Consider the following 18,248-nt stretch of genomic DNA (forward strand, 5'->3'; position numbering starts at 1 on the left):
GATGTCATACAGACCCTAAGAGAACACAAATCCAGGTACTCTATCCAGCAAAACTGTCAATTAACAAAGATGGAGAAACCAATATACTCCATGACAAAACCAAATATACAAAGAACCTACGCCTTTATTATGTGTATCTAACTATGTGTCAGACAGACATCTATATACACATGTAAATAAATTACATATTTACTAAATTACTCAAAAACATTTTACAATATTCAAGTAGACATATGTACACACATGCCTACATATATACACATATACAAGTGTGGCTGTTATATACCCATGGGTTAGGTGTCTTTTTTGCACATCTGTCTTGATTAATGTATGTGGTGTGTGTGTGTGTGTGTGTGTGTGTGTGTGTGTGTGGCATATGTGTGATGTGTATATATTTACTTTTGTGTGGAAACACATGTGAAAGTCAGAGGAAAAGGTCATGTGTAGGTTCTCACCACTTACCTTGTCCTGGGCAGGTTCTATTGCTACTACCACTGAGTAGTCAAGGCTACCTTGATCAGAAGCATACAAGACTTATCTTCTTATCTCTTTCCACCTTACCATATGACCTGTGTTATCCAATCAACCATGCCCATGCTTATTTCATATGGATTAGTTTTTGATATGGTGGGTGTTTGTGGCAAGGTCTTTTCCTTAATGAAAAAAGATTTCAGGACACGAATCACTGGACATATACTTTCAGGTTAGACTTCCAGGTTGGAGGGAGAAAGAGAGGATGAGAATAGGGACTTGTGGATTGTTGGATTGTGGGAGAACTTGGGGTAGGTGATATAATGAACTAGAGCCTCCCACTTAGATTTCCAATCAGTCAGGATCAGCCACTGAAGGATTACATTTACTATGGCTTACTAATAAGAATGTTAGTAGTTGTACCCAGTGATTGAATTACCTGTTGATTCTAAACTAAGTTTGTGTGGTGTTTGCCTTCACACAGCTTCTCAACTGATTTCCAGAGATAGGTACAGCCCCACTCCCACCCCCACCCCCAGCCAGCCAATAAATTTGGATGCTCGAATCTGAGGATTGTCATGGTAGTAACTTTCTAAAGTGACTTAGCAAATTGGGTGAAGAGATTGCTGGAGCTACAGGCCAGAAAGTCTGTCAAGATGAGAATAGCCCACCAGGGCCAAATGACCCATTGGTGCCATGCGACCTGCTGGTACATGGGGTAATATGGGATGGTGCCCTCTTCAGTATTTCACACTGCAGGTGTTCAAATTCAGTTTGAACCAAAATGAGTACTTTGGTATTAAAGCCTAAGTTTTAACCAATAACAATTTTCCAGCACTGACATTATATTTCTTAGCATAAAGCATCCTATGGGATCTGTACGGTTCAGAATGAGTTCTCTGTATTTGATCTTTTCACAAGATTCAACCCAACTCCCAGCTCCTTTGGAGGTCACCAACTATACTATAGGCTATTCTCCTATGGCACAAAACCTGGGCATAAAATGTAAAATGTTATCAGGTTGCTTGAACTCCCATGAATCCATTTCCTTTCACTTTCCTCTTTGTTCAGCCACTGATGGCTTTTGGTTGTCTTTTTAAGTAGCCATACACATACCACCTTTTACATTGTCTTTTACAGAGAGGCTCTATGGCTCACGTTTGGATAACCACACCAGGCCAACAGGGCTCGACATGGAGAGGTTTATTGGAATGGTAGAGACAAAGGCCAAAGGGTGAAGAGAGGTAGGAGAGAAAGAGAGGAGAAAAAGGGAAGAGAGGAGAGACAAGTGGAAGAGGGCAGAAAGGATCTGCCTTTTATGTGAAATGTAGTGTAACTGTTACATGAAATGTATGCTGGAAATGGATGACCGTTGCCTTGACAACAGATGCTCAGGTGACCAGATGACATCATTGCTGGAGGCAAAAGCAGTTCCTGATACCAACATTTGGAAATTTAGGTCACCAACTGGGACCCTCCTATGTAACTATAGCATACCTGTCAAAAAAAACTAGATCTAACCATGCAGGGATGGCACCTTGTGTTTGTACCTTAGCAGCTGCTGAACTTATTCAAGAATAAGAAAACCTAACATTTGGGTTGCCTATAATGGTCTTCTCCTCTTATAACATGTCACAGCTCCTACCTTTCAAAGGTTTACAGAATCTACCTCCCTCCAAGGTTCTTTCTCTTCAGGTAGCACTAATAGAAGACTCCACACTAACCTTTCAATCACACCTGCCTTTCCAATCTTCTTTCTCCACCAAATACTAACCACTCCTTATCTCACCCCTGCATTAAAACCTTAGAAGAATTATTACCTCACCCTTCACACATACAGGAGGGCAATTTGTCTAAGACCATCTATACCTGGTATAGAGATGGAAGCTCCTTTCTACATGAAGGAGCCATAAGAGCCAGCTACCCCATAGTGTCAGACACTGAGGCACAGGCCCTTCCTGCTCATACCACCAATCAACAGGCTGAAGTAGTAGTCTTTACCCATGCCTTTCAACTGGCACAGGGACAATCCCTCAACATCTACACAGATTCTAACCTAAACATGCTTTCCATATCATCCTGACCCATGCCACTAACTGGAAGGAGCATGGGGTACTTATGACTAAAGGAGGATCAGTAACTAATGCAAACCAAATTATGGCCATGCTAAAGTCTCCCATCTCCACACAGCTATTGGGTTTGTCCACTGTAGATCCCACCTGACGAATGACTCAATTGTCTCCAAGGGAAACAACGGAGCTGAAGAGGCAGCCAGAGTTGAGGCCCTTAGGGGTCTACACATGTCTCACCCTCCCCAGGACATTCTTACACTGCAACCCACATCCCCACTCTCACTCCCTAACACTCATCAAACTCTGTCCTATCTTTGCCACATCTTTCATCCTAACAGCAAGGCATTGTCTTATTTTGTTAAAACCCACCTGAAGCCTACTCCTAAGGACTTAAGTTTCTTAAAATCCATCACTGCCTCTTCCAAAGTCTGTCAAGTGTCAGACTTCAACCTCTGGTATTGTAGCACCCCTTTTTCTACCCATCTGGCCAGAGGTCCCTTCCTGGAACTGACTGGCAACGTGTCTTTACCCACATGCTAAATATGCCAAGTACCTCCTAGTTTTGATTGACACATTCTCTGGGTGGGTGGAGGCATATCCCACAACTAACAAAAGGGTTCAGACAGTTTCTGAGCTCCTCTTCCAAGAGATCATCCCCAATTTGGTGTCTCAGCCTCCCTTCAGTGAGACAATGGTCCCGAATTTACTTCCCAAATTTCTCAAATTCTGTCCAAGGCCCTAGACATCACCTGGCATTTTCATATTCCATACCACCCACAATCTTCAGGTAAGGTAGAAAGAACTAACTGCTCCCTAAAAAACCACTCTTGTCAAACTGTCACAGGAACTTTGATTGGGTAAAACTCCTATCTCTGGCTCATTTTAGGTTACAAGCTCTCCCCAAGTGACGTCTCTTTGTCTCACCTTTCAAACTCATGTAAGGATGTCAGTACTAACTCCTGGTCTTTCAACTAATGTGCTCCCCTCCTAGACCATTCACTTACCCCATACTTTTGCACCCCCTTTCTCTCCTATGGAACTTTACTGATCACCACTGACTAAGGCCACACGCTGTCTCTTGTCCACTACCTATCAACATTGAGACCAAGTTTTTCTGTCCCCTCCAGATCAGCAGCTCTTAGCTGTCTCTCCTAAATGGTAGGGCCCGCCATGGACCCTGCTCTCTTAAGCTCCAAAAGATGTTGAGACCACCCACCTTGTGCCCAATCCCAGAAGAATGAGACTCCACTCTAGCATCTGCGCTCCACTCCACTGGAATAGACCTGGGCTTCTCATCTGATCGTTTCCATCCATGGTATCACTTACATCTAGAGATTCGTGGTTCAAGGAATCCCCACTGCTAACAAACAGACTTTCCCAATAGGATCAGGAAACAGCTCCATGCTGGGAGCCAATCCAAATTGCTGTCATCCCTATATCTGTCATTCCTTCTGCATATTATGTTCTCTTTGTCTGCTTCCTCTTTGACCAGACAAAAGATGATTGCAAAAAATGGCCAGACAAATATGGGGGCTGCCCATATTGGTTGTTCCAGATACATATGTTAGGATCAAGGACCAATCACTTCTGTCAGCAATGCAAGACCCTGTTCTTCTATATACAAGACCCATGGAATCCCAGGTATAAAACAGGAGTTGTTGGTAAGCTCTAATGTAAAAACCAAGCAGGGTCTCCAGTGAGTACTATCCACATCCAGAGAAATTTTGTCCAATTTCCCAAACTCTAGATATTGGAAAAATAGGAGAAATAATCAAACACTCCTCCAAGGTCCTTACGTCCTTGACATCCTCCCTCACAAATGGTACTAATTTGTCATTTAGCCTTTTGATTCAGACCCTGACCTTGGTGTACCAACTCCTTATGGCACCCAACCTGGTCACTTTAAAGACTGCTAACTATGCAGTACCCCCCTGAAACTAATTCACAATTGCCAATTACAGCCTCTCTAGTGATACTGCCCAATAACCTTACCACGGCACTTATCAGCTGCCCTGACTCTGATGCTGCCATCGCCCCATAATTTTTGATATCCCTCTTATTGGTGTGACAGTTTTATGACATCCAGGACACGTTCTGAAGGAAAACTCAGTTCCCTAGACTGCAATAGAACCACAATCGTTGATACCCCATCTCTGCCGCAGTGCCCTGCAGTCCAAAACACGTCAATTCTCTGTGGCACTGGTATATATATATCAACACCTACCTGCCAGCTGGTCAGGAGGAGTTTGCACACTGGTGTTCCTTTCCTGAACTAGGAGTAATACATGGCAAAGAATCTCTACCAATTCCAGTTTTTGACATATACCTGTCCAGCATAAGAGGGCACTGCAGGTTGTGCCATTCCTGGTTGCTACAGGAGTAGCTACAGGTGCTGGCACTGGAACAGCAGGGCCAATGACTTCCCTAGCCCTATACAAGAAGTTCTTATCCCAGCTTGACAACGGTTTCCAAGGAATGTATGAAACCATGCTCATCATTCAGAAAAAGATCGATTCTTTGGCAGCAGTTGTGCTTCAGAACTGACAGGGACTAGATGTCCTGACAGCTAAAGAAGGTGGTCTTTGTCTGCTTCTCCAGGAAGAATGCTGTTTCTATGTCAACGAATTTGGGGCAGTAAGAAATACATTCCATCAGCTGCAATCAGACATCCAGAAATGCAGGGAACAGCATGAGGCCTCCAATTCCTGGGTTTTTCAAAACCCTACATGGAAATAGGATACTGCCCTTCTTAATGCCTCTTCTCTCCATTTTCCTGGAGCTACTATTTCCTCCCTGCCTCATTAATCTTGTTTCCACATTCCTTCAAAGACAAATTCAAAATTTTCTAACCAAAAAGGCAAACAGTTCCTTTTACACAACTATCAAGTGGGCCTGGATGGTGAAAGTCAGCTACATCCCAAAACTGATAATGCTCCTAGACAGCAGGGAGCAGTTTAAGCAGTCTAAAGCCCCTATTTCCCTTTTAGCATCGGCTTCCCCCTTTTCCCTTTTTTCTTCTCTCTATGATAAGAAAAAGGGAGGTATGTTATCATCAGAAGTGGTTTACAGCTAGCCTATGAATCCAGCAATGACATCATCCTTAGGTAACAAAGACCTACTTGCTTCTGTTGCCACAGCAACTGCCACACTCTCAAGGCACATACCTCACTCACATTAAAAGTACACACACACACACGCACACACACACACACACACACATATTCACACACACACACAGATGAGTATTTACAAACAGATAAGTAAGATAAAGTACACTATACTTTGTATTATTTTATACTATCATGTGTGTTTATAACTATGCCCACATAAAGAAAAACTATTATAAGTAACTAAACATCATTTACAAGATGTTAAGAAGAAGTAATAAGTATCTATATAAGCAATGGAAATGGAGAAAAGTACACAATTACAGTGAGAAATTATCTCTTTTTAAATTGTTTTTAATGAGTTTTTAAATAACCATACCACTAACTTTCAATTTAAGTCCTCAGGAATTAAATTCCTAAAGCATATTGTACCATAACTAACATGGATAAATCCTACCTCATAGTAACTAGTACTTTTTTAAATAGGCAAAGACATATTTGTATCCATGAAAATACATTGTTTCAGGTAGCACAATTTAAAATTTCAATCTCCTCCTTCCTCTCCAGCCTGTCAACAGCCTTATTTTCAAATGTTTTCCTATTTCCCATCCTTTCCTTTTCACTTCCTCAGTCAGGTTCTTCCAATGAAATTTAGGTCTTATACGCAGTATTCCTGCTTCGCATACTATTCTGTGAATATGTAAGAGATATACTCCTTTCCACGGTCCTTCCTCTTATGTTCATTAACGGACCTGGTGAAATTCAATAAAAAACACACTAAGAAGTGAAATAAATGGTCTAGTGACTTGTTTTCATATAAATCAAGGATGTAATTACAAAATATTAATTTTAAATTAATAGGCTAAATAATAGTTTTGTGCTACAACAAATAAAAGCAGTTTTTCAAAAAACAAAACAAAACAAACAAAAAGCAAAAACAGGGTATGTTGCAAAACACAGCAGGTGAGCCCTAAACTATGACATTTAGGAAGCAGATTTCGTTCTGAAAATATTTCCACCTATATTAATGGAACCAAGATCATACAGGTTCAGAACCAAGAAGTATACCTTTTGAGTGTGCACACTATTGTAATCTGTATTAACAATAGGTCAATATTACTTCCTGAATCCTATTTGAGCCGATATAAAGGTAGGGGAAGAAAAGTATGAAAAGGGTGGCCACCACATTCTCACAGTTGAAAAGGTAAGATATTCCAAAAACTGTTAGAAAACATTTACTGGGAGTCTAGTCCTGATGCTGAAACCAAACAACCGGAAAAGAAAGTCATACACCAACATCTCTGATGACCATAGGTGCACAAGGCATTAATAAAATACGTATAAACCAAATGCAGTAACACAAACAGATTTCCCAGCAACTTCATCCCAGAGATGGAGGAAAGCGTCAATACATGAGAATTAACATAATCTACCACATAAGTACAAGTATCACCCTATTGCATACATAAAAGACCTTTGATAAAATACAGCCTCCATTTGTGAGGAAAGTCTTGCAGAGAATAGGGATACAAGGGATTTATCTCAACTTGATAAAGGCAATATACAGCATAAGTCATCCAAAAGAGAGAAAAATTCAAAGTACTTGTGTTGGAATCAAGACCAAGACAAGGATGTTCTCTCTTCTCACTTCTCAATATACTTCTTACAGTATTAGGTTAAGCAATTAAACAAGTCAAGGTAATGAGGCAAATACAAATGAGAAGAGAAGAAATCAATATATGTTTGTTTTCAGGTTTTAAGATTCTATACATAAAAACTAAATCTTAAAAAAAAACTCCTATAGCTGATAAATATTGATAAAAGTTGAAAAACACAGAGTTAAAGCACAGGAATCAGTATCCTTTTTATATACAAAAGACAAACACAGAAAGCAAGGGGACAATACTATTCTCAATAAACTAAAACAAAACAAAACAACAACAAAATACTTGAAATTAATATGACAAAGGAATGTGTGCCATGAAAACTGTAAAACACTAAAGAAATTCACTGAACATATTCCTGCTTAAGAAACAGCTACAGGTGTTTCTTGCCCTCTTGCTAAGAGCAGAAGAATAAATAATACTCTGTTAGTACTCAGTGGCTTCTGGGATTTTTCTAACATTCACATCACCACAGAGAACTACAAACACCTAAGAAACCTCTTAAGTTATTGAGAAGCAAATCCCAAGCTTCATGCATTTTTCATGTAAATAAAATAAACCATTTAAGTATCCAGTTTAAAATGGAGATAGGATCTAGTATGCACCCCCCCCCCAATTACCACAGTCCTGTGGGTGCGACTCAGTGTGACAGCTCCAAGGACTATGTGTCCTGAGAGCTATGTGTCCTGAGGACTTGATGCTGTTATGCTGTTATGGAGTTCTGCTCTGTTCACTTCCAGCATGTTCCTCATAATCTAAGAATTATGGGAAACCTCTAAGGGGCCTCAAATCACTCACTGGCCAACATCTTTAGCACTAACAATTGATTTCTTATACACATTTTTGCCCTCAGCTTCCTGATGAGATTTATTAAGAATTGCTCTTGAGTAGATACTCATTCTGAGGATTTAAAGTAGATATGACTGATTTTTATATAAGTGGTTAGATCTGTGAGTCTTCTAAGAATACTTTTTAAGGATAAATAATGAAATACTTACTCCTGTCTTTGTCTAGAAGAAAACTAAAACAATTACATTGCAATTTAATGCTGCTTGAGAGATTTGGCTGGGACATATAATGATGGAACAAAGAATAAAGCACAAGGGTTAGGGCATCCATCAATTATGTGTATCTGTTAAGGCTTGTGTATGATGGGCTGGAACACTGTTCCTTCTACCATCAACTCTGTGTGTCTGTGTGTGTGTGTGTGTGTGTGTGTGTGTGTGTGTGTGAGAGAGAGAGAGAGAGAGAGAGAGAGAGAGAGAGAGAGAGATTTTCTCTCTTCCCTGTTCTTTCTCACTGACCCCAAGGAGTTAAGAGTTCATAGGTTTTTCGCTGATCATAGAGAGTGCAAACCCCCCCAGTAACTTAAGCTTTGTTCCCTCAGAAAACTGTCTGTTGAGTAACATCTCTGGTAGCCGGCTGCCTGTGGCAGCATCCCCATAGGTGTCTGGATCCACCCCCATCAATAGCTTTAAGCACTGAACCCATCGGAAGGCTGCCTGCTTCATTTTACCCACCACACAGATGCCAACATTGGTCATCAGCAATGGTAGAAAATCGTTTACTTTTAATTTAGAAGGAAATCGAGTTTCAGCTTAATTTTCTGTGTGTTTTCTTGAATGCATGTGACTGTGTCCGTGAAGAGACGGACTGCCCAGAACTGCAGTTATGAACAGTTGTGAGGCGAGTTTTTCTTATTTGTAAAGACTGACAAATAAGGCCCCGCCAATGCCATTCAAATAAAAAAAGAAAAAGAAAAAGACAAATGTAGCTTTCAATTTCTTACCATTTTATACCTGAAGGAAGATAAATGTGACAATGCCTATTATTATTATTATTATTATTATTATTATTATTATTATTATTTTGGTTTTCACTGGAGGATCACTACGGACTATTATGTTATTTAAAATTCTTTACATGGCAGTATAGATGAAAGACTCAGACTAAAATATTTCCTTTTGTAATATATATTTTATATGTGGAAATTGTAGAACTGACTTGCAAGGATTAATCTTTCTAAAAACATAAAAAAAATCAACTATCCATTAAGAAATAGAACTCACTTAGTTTCTCCATACCTGCCTTCATAACCACAAGAAGCAATTTCATCTCTTGAAATAAACAGAACCAATTCAATTTCTTTGCGTAGAATCAGGATTCCTACTCACTGATGAATCTGATATTAGGTCTGCATTAAAATAAGATTTAATCATTATGTTAAAATATGTTTTCCTTAAATTTTATTAAGGAAATATGGTTTCTATTATTTTCAGGTGCAAATATTTACATTCCAAACACCTGCATGAATGGCCATTATTTCTATACTTAGTACAAAAACTAGTAAAATTGTTTTTTAATTCTCCAGCAGTGTTCAGACAAAAACGCGTCACAATAAACTCACGGTATCATGTTTTAATAAATGAAAACCATTCTGTTACCTTGTAACACAGTCCCTGGGGTAGGCAAGGGTGAAAGTGGTAAGAAGGATGAAGTCCACCTCCTTGCTTAGGAGAACTATGCAGCTCACTATAACAGGAAAAACAGAAAAGAAGTTTCTTGGAATAGTTACTTTTTCTTTCCTAAAAGAACTTTCTATAGAACTTAAAACTAATATGTTAAAGAAATTTCAAGTTTCTGCCAGCCATTTGATTAAACAAAAACTTATTAATCATTTTTAGAAAGTTTGGTTTCCTGTTTCCCATATCTGGAAACTAAGTCAGTGTAGCTTGATGATCTCATCTATACACTACATCCATCCATACCTGCACGCTTGCGCGAACACACGCACACACACCACACACACACACACACACACACACACACACACACACACACAAATATATGCACATTATATAAATAGATTTATATACTATAATGACACTTTATCTTAAACATTAAAGTTTTTCTTTTACACACAGGTAAAAACAGTCTAACAGCATTATTTTCTACTTGTCATGAAACAAGTGCGCCTTCAACTAAAAAACCCGAGCTCATTTTAGTCAGTAGTAACTGCTTTGCAGAATGTAATTCCAGTTTCGATAGAAAACAGCTTACCAGCATTTGTAAAATCCAAATCAAATTTGCAATCTCACCCAGATGTATAAATGTGCCCAGCACCTGAACCATAAAGAAGTCCATTAATAATGGATAAGTATATTAAAGAAATTGGTCATTTTCTCTGGATAATACTATTAGGTTAAGCATGATGTGTGCTTTTATAGAACTTTTTCTGCTACAAACAACACTGTTAGTAAAGCAAGACCCAAACCTATCACTTTAGCTAATTTCAAACAAAGCTATTCTGTGTACACTGCAGTAGCACATAGTTAAAAATACTACTCAGTGCCTCTTTTTCAAACATATTGAAACACCTCAATGCTCTATGAAAAACAACGAAGTTATTGCATCACCAGAAATACACAGTTCAATATCTAACTTCATTTCAGTAGACCATGAGACTTAATCTCAGGGTCAAAGGCACCAATTTTAAAAGGAATTAAACACTCTAACTAGTCCAAATAAAAGACACACAATCCAGGTACTTTCTTTACAATTCATAAGCCTAATTGGGCAGGTTTACAGCTATACTAACCTATTTCCATGCCATAATGTCCCTTGTTACTTGGTGTTTTTCCAGGCCACATGCTCAGGGTCCATCTCCTCACATGGTGGCTTCCTCCTCCCTTGGTCTCCTCTCTTGTTCCCCCTTCTCCTCCCTCTTGAGACCCTCCATCCTCAAGTCCCACCTTTCTTCTTCTATTGCCTAATCACAGACTCTATCCATTTTTGATGAGTTAAACTAAGAAGCAAAGTTTACAAAGCATCACTTGGGGTACCTGAGGATCTGCTCCTCAGGGCTTCCAGATCTTGGGAGCCAGTATGTAGGGAGCATTTAAATACAAGCAGCACCACGCCAACCCCACCAATAACTTTTCCTTATCTGACCAATAACCATCAACATCTTTACCTAATACACAGCCATACAGATATTTTCAGATCCTAGCACCCATAGCTATGGCTTCTGGTAAAATATAAGTACGTGTCACATTCTTACAAACTCAAGACAAACTGAGCAGATTATCCAGTGTTTTCACAACAGTCCACTATTTAATCTGCAAGAATTTAAGGGTCAGCAATAACAAACCAACAGAAAATGCCACTAAATAAGAGAGTGAAAGAGAAATCTTTGAGAGTCAGTCTGTGACTAAAAGAATTTTTTAACTGTTGCTCCTGTGGAATGAAAAGTAAAGTTGCTAACAGGGTAGAAAACATCTGCATCCTAGTAATCCAGGAAGGGTTTGTAAAAGGCCCCAAACATGTGCAGAGATTAAATAGCTCTAAACGGAATCATCAAAGAGATGATTCAGGAAACAGCACACAAAGGAAGTCACAGATGGATCAAATGCTCTGGTTACATTGACCTAATTTCTTAATATAAGGAACAAGAAATCAGTTTCCAAAAAACACGAAAGATGCTTCATCTAATAATACAAGTCAATAATAGACCTAATTTTTATAGAGCTAATGTATAGAAGTCAAAGATATTAACTTCTAAAATGACTCTTACTACATTTAATTTTTGTGCGATGTCTAATGATGACTCAGAGAATGTGATATTGGAAAAAAGTAGAAGAGAGGCATTGGAAAAAGAGTTTTATGCACAGGTTAGGCTGTAAATTTAATACAAGACAATGTAGTCCTTTTATATATAGCAAATACTTTCACAGGCTCCAAATGTGTCAAAAACCTTAAGATACAAAAATCAATGTCATAAAGTTAAAACAAGAATATAGTCAAGGTATTATGACCACTCTTTTAAAGGAAAGGAATATTTCATTTTGTCACTTTTCAATAGCAAGTGGAACTTAAACATTTCCTCTAATATTTGATTTCTGGTGGCCCATCCAAAAGAAATGAAGAAGATATGGATTATAAAAGGATGTTAAATATTTTAAAAATCCAGTGGCTACTAAGATGCTGCTAATTAAGTAAGCAAAGAAAATATTCTGCTGCAAAACCATGCTTGGCCAGCCAATGATGGAAAGCAAGACAAAAGACGTTTAGTTTCCTGCTACTTTCAAAGAGCAAGCACCTACCCAGGTCAAAATCCAGATGCAGACTACTAAAACAAGCAGCTGACTTGGAGTCTACCCACCAGACTGAGCAACAAAGGAACTTAGAAACACCACCAAACATGCACAACTGTTTTTTTTTCCCTCATTTTGACAGATGTTCACTCAGTATTTTCTTAGTGTTCAGCATGAGACACGTACTGTGTACTTCCTTCAGTTACACATCCCTTGCTTTCCAGAACTTAAATTTTTATCTGTTTAATAATACAAATTAGGAAATTCAGAAAGAAAAAGCAAACTGGTACACAAGTATGCTGAAGATACTGACCACAGACAATGAAACAAAGACTCAACAAGCTCAGGAAGTTATCCCAAGATCTACTGACACAAATCACTAATCTCAAAATTTTCTGAAAACATTTAACAGCTAATAAGAACCATAGAAAACTGATACACATATAAAATATAAATTTGTGTCTATAATCACCCTTCCTGGTGCACCATGTAAGCAGATGATGGCAACCAAGAAAGTCTAATTCCAGAAAAGAAATCCAGATGGCCAGATTCTGTTTTGCCTCATCAGGGTCGTTTCTAAAATAACCATTGTTTTTTTAAAATCTGACAAAATAGGGAACAGAAGCAACTGGGATAAAATCAAAATCTGGATCCTTTCTACTGTGCTATTTTACATATGATATTATTACATAAGAGTAGAAGAAAGCTAAATCTATCTTCTCAAGTATGTTGTGGTAACCAATACCAGAAGTTTATGCATCAACCTCAGCCAGTGGTCCTAAAAAGAGTGTTGCTTATTGGGATCCAGAGAAAAAGAGGACGGTAAATGAGATAGGCAGCAGTGGCATGAGCCACAGAAAGGACAGGAGGAAGGAGTAGAAGTTATGTCTCTTAGGCTGAGAAGGAAAATTTCAAATGAAAATGTGAGGAGACTCCTGCCAGCTAACAAATGTCCCAAGACATTCTTTTATAAAGGAGGGAGTATGCAACTAATAAACATTTAAGGACTGATTTTCTGCTTTTGGTTATAAATGTTGAAGGCTAAAATGAGTTTTCTTTGAAAGTGAGAGACACTAATTAGAGGAAATTATGCCTTCTTTTGTTTCAGATGGTGACTATGGGAAAACTTGTAGAAACATCTATAATTTGTGGGTTCTTGTGTGTGTGTGTGTGTGTGTGTGTGTGTGTTGTGTGTTATATATTTGTATGTGTAGGTACATATTCTCTTGCACGCATATTCATATATTAGAGGGGGATGTCATATGTCCTTCTCTGCCACTCTCCATCCCATTCCCTTGAGACAAGATCTATTCTTGACTATGGAACTAAACTGGCAACCAGCAAGCCCCAACAATCTTCCTGTCTTTGTCCCCAACAGTGCTAGTGTTACAGGAGTATGTAGCTATAATCAGTTTTATTTTTAACTGCTTGCTGGGGTTCAAACTTAGGAATCTTCTTGTGGTTGACAAAGAAGAGCTCTTGCCTGCTGACCCAGTCCCCCAGCCCAAGTATCTTTAATTTTTTTCTATTGTAGACTGGTGTATGCTTCACCATTACTAGATTTATGTCAACTTAACATAAGATGGAGTCATTTTGGGAAAATAAAACTTCAATTAAGAAACGCTCTCCTCAGACTGCCTCATGGGGCATTGTCTTGATTTATGACTGATGTGTTATTGAGGTAATTCACTGTACACAGTACCACACCTGGGTTTTTGTCCATCCAAGATGCTACAAGAAAGCAGACTGATCAAGCCATGAACAATAAACTTATAAGTAATACTCCTCCATGGTCTCTGCACCAACTCTTTGCTCTAGGTTTCTCTCTTATCTGAATTACTGCCCTCTGTTATGGAGTAAGAATTGTAAGCTGAAATACTCTTTCCTTCCCAGGTTGCCTTTTGTAGTGTTTTGTCAGAGAATAGAAATCCTAAGTCAGACATTTTTCCAGGGTGATCCTGAGTTTCAGTTGGTATAGACACCAGTAGCAATCTGATACTTGTGTTCCCAAAAGAGAATAATTCACATAAAACTCAGTCAAGCATATGGACTCGTGTAGTGGTTTGACCGAGAACATGCTCAATAGGCTCATATGTTTGAATGCTTAGTTACCAGATACTTGAAAAATTGGGGGCAATATTAGGAGATGTGGTCTTATTGGAGGAGGTGGATCAATGGGAGTGGGTTACGAAATTTCAAAACTGCAACCCATTCCAAGTTAGCTCTCTCTGCCTCCCTGCCTCCCTCCCTCTCTCTCCCTCCCCACCCCCACTCACTTTCTGGTTTGTGATGCTATTTCAACATAGAAAGCTCTTATGTACTAGTCCAGTCTGCCTTCTGCCCTGCCTGGATTCACCATATGAAATTGTAAACTCCAAATAAACTCTTTCTTCTGTAAGTTATCTTGGTCACTGTGTCTCATTACTACGTTCAAAAAAAATGACCAAGACACTCATTCAGGACTCTGTAAAGCAGCAAAGTCCACAGAACACAGCTCTTAAAGCAATGAACCTGGTGGAAAGCATGTAAAATGCACTGCACGTGTGTATGGTGTATGTATTTGTGTGTGTAGTTTGTGGTCTGCATGTGGTATATATGTGTGTGGTATATGAATCTCTGTGTGTCTCCTGTATATATGTACTTGTGTGTGTGTGCATGTGTGTGTGTATTATGTTCTCCTGCTGTTAAGTGTTATTATCCCATGTTTGAGTTATATAAACAGATCTCTTTCTTTTCCTAAAATGGTTTAAACTGGGGGTTTGAGAATTTCCACTTAAGCTTATTAATATGATACTCATTAGGTCAAAATACTCACAGTTTCAAACACTGAAGTATCTAAGCAAGTCTGAAGACAACTCTTATAGTCATGTGAAAGAAGAGTTGATATTCTTCTCTCTCTCTCTCTCTCTCTCTCTCTCTCTCTGTGTGTGTGTGTGTGTGTGTGTGTGTGATACTTGTATAATGGATGGTTAGCATGCACAAGGCAATGGTTAGAATATGTAGTACTTCAAATGTAAATTATCTACCTTCGCTTTAACCTTCTTAGTTAACCGACACAGATTTTTTTTTTCATCTTTATTAACTTGGGTATTTCTTATTTACATTTCGATTGTTATTCCCTTTCCCGGTTTCTGGGCCAACATCCCCCTAGCCCCTCCCCCTCCCCTTCTATGTGGGTGTTCCCCTCCTCATCCTCCCCCCATTACCACCCTCCCCCCAACAATCACGTTCACTGGGGGTTCAGTCTTGGCAGGACCAAGGGCTTCCCCTTCCACTGGTGCTCTTACTAGGCTATTCATTGCTACCTATGAGGTCAGAGTCCAGGGTCAGTCCATGTATAGTCTTTAGGTAGTGGCTTAGTCCCTGGAAGCTCTAGTTGCTTGGCATTGTTGATCATAAGGGGTCACGAGCCCCTTCAAGCTCTTCCAGTTCTTTCTCTGATTCCTTCAAGGGGGGGTCCCGTTCTCAGTTCAGTGGTTTACTTCTGGCATTCGCCTCTGTATTTGCTGTATTCTGGCTGACAGACACAAATTTTAATTCATACAATATTCAGAGTCTTTTGTGATTAAAGATACAAAATCATGAGCTCAAAGTACTGTTAGCTGTCTGTGTCTTGAACAATTAACAAATTCTTACTGGAGTCATTAAATTCAAAGCTAGAACCCTAAAGGCTGACTAGCAAAGCAGGTTCAGCCACCCAACTCAATTGGCCAGTTAGATCAATAAGTCAATGAAAGCAGAAAGGGGAAATATACTCTATTTAGCCACATTGGGAGGAGAGATGTCTCTTGACCCTTCATTCCCCAAGACTTTCTTTCAAAATCTTTATATGAACTTCAGGATTAAATTGAAGACATTGATAGAGAGATTGATTGATTTCTTTCTATCAATGCTTATTTCTTGCACAACCTATCTCTGCATCAGTGTAAGGTTGCCTAATGAATTGCAAATCTTTCTAAAGAAGATAAGTTCTTCCTCCAACCACAAATACCACCTTAGACTTTCCTTCTCTTAGCAGGCAATTCCTGAGGGAATTCTAATTCTTTTGGTTCTACTGTTTATGGTAGCCAAACAGAGTCACAAGATCCTTGGAATATTTTTATTCTTGTTAGCACCATGTGTTGTAGGTGTAGTTCAGTTATCTGCCTTTTTTTCTTAAATCTCATAGCAAATCTGCCATAAAGCAAATGGAAGTGACTGACTGCTCAGGCCAGGGAGCTGTGTTCTCTGCTTAGGTATCTAGAGAGTAGAAACATGTCAATGAGTTATCTAGGTTAGTCATGTGTGAAGCAGATCTCTCTTTTTCTCCATAAGGTGCAACAAGAAATATTTTTTACAGCAATAAAATGATTACTGGTTAGGACTATGTGAGGAGATACTTGGCATACAATAACAATGAATTCATACATGTTCACATTCTACAAGACACTATAAAAGTCTCACAGGATGTGAAGGTCACTTTTATCTGAATTTTGCAAATGAAGAAACTGATATTCAGAAAATCATAAATAATTCCAACTGTTCAATATGGTGGGATTTGAGCTGAGGTATGGGATACAGGAATATAGTGTGTCACCTCTGGGAATGATTCTGAGACCTCTTTCCCTGGAATACACCAGAAAGTCCCTGGCCAGCATCAGCCCCATCACCATTGAGCAGGCACTCTCCTCATTGTTGTGACAAAATGTGTAACAAAACCAACTTAGGGAGGAAGCCTAAGATTTGACTTATGATTGAAGGCATACAGTCCATCTTGGTGGGAGGGAGAATGACAGCAAGATCAGATGGCAACTACTCTCATTGTGTCCACAGCCAGGAAGCTGAAAATGAAAAGGTGGTAGGGCTAAGCTAGAAAACCTTAAGGCTCACCACTGCTTCCATGAATACTGTAACTTTTAAGGACATTTTCTGAACATTTCTGAACATTATCATCAACTAGACACCAAGTGTTCAAACACATGAACCCATGGAGAACATTTCACAATTAAGTCATAATAGTGACTATGTCTCATTACTCCAGTACTGCATCCTATATCCTAGCCCTTTAACGTCAGACTTTCTAGCACTAGATTAATTTTTGTCATATCATATGACATTTGAAGTTAAAAAACAAGTAAAACAACATGAGAGTTGTGAGGTAACCTCATCACAAAAGAACACACTATTCTTATCACCTATCACTGATAAGTGGATATTGGCCAAAGCTCAAATACCCAAGATACAATTTACAGATCACATGAAGCTCAAGAAGAAGGAAGATCCAAAGTGTTGATGCTTTAGTTCTTTTTAGAAGGGGAAAAAACTGAAGGAAAGGCCATCCAGAGACTGTCACATCTGGGGATCCATCTCATATAAGGTCACCAAGCCCAGACACTATTGCAGATGTCAACAATTGCATGCTGACAGGAGCCTGATATAGCTGTCACCTGAGAGGCTCTTCCAGAGCCTAACAAATATAGAGGTGGATGCTAACAGTCAACCCTCAGACTGAAAACTGGGTCCCCAATGAAGGAATTAGAGAAAGGACTGGAGGATATGAATGGGTGTGCAACCCTATAGGAAGAATAACAATATGAACCAACTAGACACCCCAGAGCTCCAGGAAACTAAACCAACCAAAGAGTATACATGAAGTGAGCCTTGTCTCCAGCCACTTATGTAGCAGAAGATGGCCTTGTTGGGCATAAATGGGAGGAGAGGCCCTTGGTTCTGTGAAGGTTGAATGCCCCAATGTAGGGGAATGTCAGGGTGGGGAGGAAGGAAGGAGTGGGTAGATGAGTGGAGGAGCAGGCTCATAGAAGCAGGGGGATGGGGGATGAGGTAGTGGGTTGCTGGAGGGAA

At 39.3% G+C, this 18,248-nt stretch overlaps 2 protein-coding genes across 4 annotated transcripts in view; one reads left to right on the top strand and one right to left on the bottom strand.

Annotated features, from left to right (window-relative positions):
• LOC148002461 (uncharacterized) overlaps positions 1-18,248 on the bottom strand; it is a 101,626-nt gene that overhangs the window by 36,430 nt on the left and 46,948 nt on the right. For both annotated transcript variants that reach the window (XR_015632878.1, XM_087577200.1), the window contains exon 3: positions 9,759-9,846. Coding sequence is in view for 1 of the 2 variants with exons in the window: in XM_087577200.1 (XP_087433326.1) it covers positions 9,759-9,846 (88 nt within the window). In the remaining variant the exon portion in view is untranslated. The remainder of the gene's footprint in view (positions 1-9,758; positions 9,847-18,248) is intronic.
• Stx19 (syntaxin 19) overlaps positions 1-18,248 on the top strand; it is a 130,074-nt gene that overhangs the window by 23,938 nt on the left and 87,888 nt on the right. The gene's annotated exons all lie outside the window — the stretch shown is intronic.

The sequence above is a fragment of the Rattus norvegicus genome, chromosome 11 (genome assembly GCF_021556685.1).
Source record: "Rattus norvegicus strain SHRSP/BbbUtx chromosome 11, alternate assembly SHRSP_T2T, whole genome shotgun sequence".
Classification (NCBI taxonomy): domain Eukaryota; kingdom Metazoa; phylum Chordata; class Mammalia; order Rodentia; family Muridae; genus Rattus; species Rattus norvegicus.